The 5,000-nt window shown below is 31.1% G+C and overlaps 2 protein-coding genes across 7 annotated transcripts in view; one reads left to right on the top strand and one right to left on the bottom strand.

Annotated features, from left to right (window-relative positions):
- LOC122255329 (thioredoxin domain-containing protein 11) overlaps nt 1-578 on the top strand; it is a 26,875-nt gene extending 26,297 nt beyond the window's left edge. For all 6 annotated transcript variants that reach the window (XM_086538600.1, XM_086538593.1, XM_086538586.1 and 3 more), the window contains one exon: nt 1-578. This exon is cut by the window's left edge and continues 1,174 nt beyond it. The gene's annotated coding sequence lies outside the window, so the exon portion shown is untranslated.
- Nucleotides 579-3,331: 2,753 nt separating this feature from the next.
- The window catches only part of LOC122255328 (uncharacterized), a 1,847-nt gene continuing 178 nt past the window's right edge, over nt 3,332-5,000 (bottom strand). Inside the window, exons 1-2 of the mRNA XM_043019301.2 lie at nt 4,305-5,000; nt 3,332-4,131 (exon numbers count right to left, since the gene is read on the bottom strand). The exon at nt 4,305-5,000 is cut by the window's right edge and continues 178 nt beyond it. Coding sequence (XP_042875235.2) covers nt 3,889-4,131; nt 4,305-4,670 — 609 coding nt within the window. The 5' untranslated portion in view covers nt 4,671-5,000 and the 3' untranslated portion in view covers nt 3,332-3,888. The remainder of the gene's footprint in view (nt 4,132-4,304) is intronic.

The raw sequence follows: 5,000 nt of genomic DNA, 5'->3' as shown, positions 1-5,000 counted from the left end.
CAAAAAATGATGAATATGTTGAATTCAGTGATATTGCAGTTTGAAATGATGAAGTATTCTAAACAGGATAATGATAAATTGTACTCCATTTCTGCCTGCTGTCATTTTTTTATTCATTTTGTATGTTACAGACACTGACAGCACATTCTAGATGTTGTGCATATATTTGTAAACCATAGAGTTCTATTATTTTCAGTGTTTACATTTTGGTGGTGTGTGTTGGTACGAAGAGGGAAAAAGTCTCGTCTTAAGAACATGTGGATGTCCATGACGTATAAGGAAATGCAAATTCAGATTGGTGGACTTGACACAATATGCATTATGTGCTTAGCCTAGTTTTGATCAAGGTTTTCTTTTAGATCTATGTTTCTTATAAAGGTTTTGGCTTGCTCAAATATCTTTTCTCTTTTTAATACAGGCAACAGAGAGAAAGAGTGAGAGTGAGTGAGTGCGAGTGTGAGTGCAGGAATTAGATTCAGAAACTTGAAAATAGGATTTTTTTTATTTATTGATTTTTTTTTTACAAAGCAAATATGAAATATTTTTTTTGTTGTAATAGACAGAATTTTTTATTAAAAGGAGGAAAAAAGAGGGAGGGGAAAAAATATTTAATTCATTTTATATCTTGTGGATTTGCATATAATTCATCAAGGGAGGATAAAGAATACATTTATAGAGTAATATTTCAAAAGAAATTGTCTTGTGTTTTTGGTTAAAAAAAAATATATACACAATATCAATATTTATATTAATTCATATATATTAAATATATATATATATAATATATATATAGATATAATAATATACATTTAAAATAGAATAATATATATATAATAATAAATATATATATAAATATAATTATAAAAATAAAAATATATATATATATATATATATATATATATATATATATATAAATATATATATTATTATATATATATTTAAATATATATATATATATATATATATATATATATATATATATATATATATATATATATATATATATATATGATTTATTTGACTTTTGAATTCACAAGAAATAAAAACGATATTTGAAATTGCTCAAAGTTAGATGTATTTGGGAACCACTTCTCTTTACCATTCCATCTGTGTCATAGTGGTCACCTGGGGAAGATTCTGGAGGTGTTTGTCGTGTGCTTGAGGTTTTTCTAATTAGTTTTTGCTTGGTGGACTCCATAGTTGAGTTTTATTGGGTGTACCTTTTTTTGCATTTTTTAAAATATTATTATGATTGTCATTACTACTGCCATTGTTATTGTTATCAATATTATCAATATTATCAATATTGTTATCAATATTATCAATATTGTTATCAATATTATTAATATTGTTATCAATATTATTGTATCAATGTTATTATCATTGTTATCAATATTATCAGTATTGTTATCAATATTATCAGTATTGTTATCAATATTATCAGTATTGTTATCAATATTATCAGTATTGTTATCAATATTATCAGTATTGTTATCAATATTATCAGTATTGTTATCAATATTATTATTATTATTATCAATATTATTATTATTATTATTATTATTATTATTATTATTATTATAACTATTACCATTTTAATTATAATGATAATCTTTGTATTTTTTTCCATGTTTTACATTTTTCTCCTTTTTTTCTCTCTCTCTCTCTCATCTTCTCTGCTTTCCCTGTCTTCTTTTTTATTGTGTTGAGTTGAAAGTTATGATTAAAAAAAAAAAGGATGATGAATGTTGTATGCTTTTGTGGTGTCATAAGCATAGCTTTTATTTTATTCAATATAACCCTTTCTTTTTGCATTTTGTACTAGTCTTCCTCACAAAATCAGTAACCTCATATGGAATTCCTATTCATATGTAATGAAAAAAAACTAACTTTTTTTCTCTAGTTATATTTAGAATGAACAAGGTTTTGAAAACGGAAGGATGAGATTAATTTTATTGCAGCTATTTTTATTGATTGTAATGGTAATGATAAAGATGATTATTACTACTAGTTATTGTTATTTACTATTCACTGTGTATGCAGTTTGCCAAGAAGAAGGAGAGAGGTAAAAAGATTTTTTATTTACTGAAAAGAAGAAAGGTACTTAAGAGCATCAGGTAAAATTCACTTGCTCAGAATACTCCTTTTTCTCATTAAAGCTAAATAAAGTTGTATGTTTTTAGATTCTTTTTTCATACTTTAGATCAGAAGGTGTTTGTGTATATCCTTATTGTTGATATTTATATAGTTATATTTATTTTTTATGTGATTTATTATTATGTTCATATTTTTCATTGACTAGGAAAATATTTTGAAAGCCAAATTTTTTTTTTATAGCACACTTGAAAACGTGAATTATAGTTTTCAAAACTTTCAACTCCATTAATTGTTTTCAGTTTTAGGCTAGTATGTGCTGAGGACAATCCACGCAATTTGAAAGCAATTCATTAGAATTAAATATCCTTTTAAGATCATTATAGAACTATCATGTCTACTTCTGCCATTAACATAAGTCTCTGTTTAGTCCTTTCAGTTGAAGACAAGATTTTCATAATTATTTTTTCCTCATCCAATTTATTGATATGCGCTCAGGGAGCTCATCAGAATAAATAAAAGAGAAATAAGTTTATCATAGTTTAATTACCCATGAAGCTTTGCAATTGAAAAATTCAGAGAATATTGTTTATCAGTTCACAACAAAATGTGCTGGAAATAAGATATTTTGGAAATTGCTTTGTTTAACCTCATATACACCATTGAAGTGATGGATTTATATTTTGTCATATATGTAGTTCATAATTTGATTTTGACAATTAAATCAATCAGTTGGAGAATGCATTAGAAGCTGTTGTGAACTCCACCCAAGATGGAAGAAGAGTCCTGCTTTTGCCTTACTCCAAGCTCTAATGACTCCATATAGATTCCGGATAAAAAAGATTAAAGAATAAAATTCTAAAAGAAGATTGTGATCTATGTAAATGTATTATTGTTATTAAGTTGTTGTCAGAATTAATATTTCAAAAGATTTTTTTTATCTTCATGTAATTCTTTGACATTTAAAATTACTGGTACTGGTATTTCAGAAAAAAAAAACTTACATTAGAATTAGCCAGTTCCAGATATCATAAATTAGGATGACACTAAGCGGTTCATAAACACCATTGAGAGAACGGAAGTGAAATATCTCAAGATGTGCTCCCCTTCAGTATTATGATTATATCTTTAATTATTTCATGTTATATTGTGATTATAAGCAGATGTGATACAATACTTTCAGCTGTAAAACCTGTCAACTAAGATATTTTTTTTGGGGGGAAAGAATCAGTCTGAATAACTGTTCAGATATATTTATTGACGTAAATCTACATTACAATAGGCTTTCCAATGAAAGACTTTACATGCCATTTTCACATAACATATCCAATTAAAATTACAGATATGAAATCTGTACAATAGTGCTTGATTGCACAATTGACAACAATTATAACAATTCATACTCAAGTACATACATATATGCAATATTTATGTTCATTAAATAAGCACTTCTTTCACGATATCTGTAAATTAATGTCATTGATCTAACTACATATTTAAAATGTTATTTTAAAAGATGTTGATATTACATATTTACCCTCAAAATATGTACAAAATTTAAAAAACCCTATTTTCCACACTTCATTTTCTAAAACAATGCTCGCCATCCAACAGTAAAATATATATTAAAATATTAATCGAGCTGCACAATACCTCTACGAATCACACAGAAAACTATACAATCCGTATGTCCACTCGCACGAGATACATAATATCCATAACATAACATATGCATTCTTTACCCAGACTCCCTCATCTCATAGAACACAAAATGGGAAATAACAAGGCATAACATTAAGCATATGGAAAGGTATTAGGATATCCCGAACTGGCGACGTGCAGCCTGTGCCTGGCCTGCGCGTCGTAGGCCAGGGTAGGATTGACAGACTCGGCATAACCTTGAAGGCCCGCTACCAACCACTTGCCCGCTCGAGACAACTCGAGGGCGACACGGGCGCGCAGGCGGGGGAGGGGATCCGAGGGTGAGGTGGAGGACGAGGTGGAGGTTGAACTGGAGGTCCTCTCGAAGGATTCGTTCTGGAAGTCAAGGAATGGAGAGGCAGACTGATAGACAGGTTGATAAAAAAACGAGAAATATGATGTAGTAAAACGATAATGAGAATAAGAGACTTGCCAGAATATTCATGCACTTTTCGAATATCACTGATAGCACAAAGGATCCCGCTCAAAATGACCCTCAAAAAGCTCACCAAGTCGTCACTGTCCAAGCGCTCATACGTGCCCCTAGGCGAGCCCCCGTCCCTTCCTCCGACAAAGGACACGAGGAACCTCCCGGCGCTCTTCAGTCCTTCTAGGGCCCTCTTGCGCGCCTCCTGCAGTCCTTGGAACTCCCTCCATCTCTGCTCACGACTCCTCGACTTACAAAAGACCTTGTTCCTCACCGCTTCCACGCTGCAGGTGTAATAATGACTCATCCTCTCCCTCGTCTCGCCCGTGGAAGTCCGGCCTTTGTCGAGGGCGCGGGCAAGGGCGTCACGAAGGGCGGTGTCTAAGGAGGTCGTCATGGACGAGACGGAGGAGGAGGAGGATGGGAAGATGGATTCACTGGCAGCCATTTTGTATCTTGGTTTTCAGTCGTTGTGTGATAAGGCGCCGATCTTAGGAAAAAGACTTAGAGATATATTAAGATTTATTTTTCTCCTTCGTGGTGATAACCTCTTGGAAAGAAAGTAAAGTTTTAAAAAATCTAAGTCTCGAGTGATTTTATTAATCTTCAGATTCAATACACTTTATAACCACTGTACAAATTCAACAACTGATTAACTTCAAACTATCTTGTGTATCGACAGTCAACCCACTCATCCAAACGTCCACATAAGATTAACAAAGAACCGATTCTCGTAAAAGAATGTCGAAACCGTTTCTAATTCACCGACTGATTAGTT

This window comes from Penaeus japonicus, unplaced genomic scaffold (genome assembly GCF_977035675.1).
Source record: "Penaeus japonicus unplaced genomic scaffold, GWHDUDI00000001_assembly GWHDUDI00000001, whole genome shotgun sequence".
In the NCBI taxonomy this organism is placed as follows: domain Eukaryota; kingdom Metazoa; phylum Arthropoda; class Malacostraca; order Decapoda; family Penaeidae; genus Penaeus; species Penaeus japonicus.
This window is presented reverse-complemented; position numbering and strand designations above follow the sequence as displayed.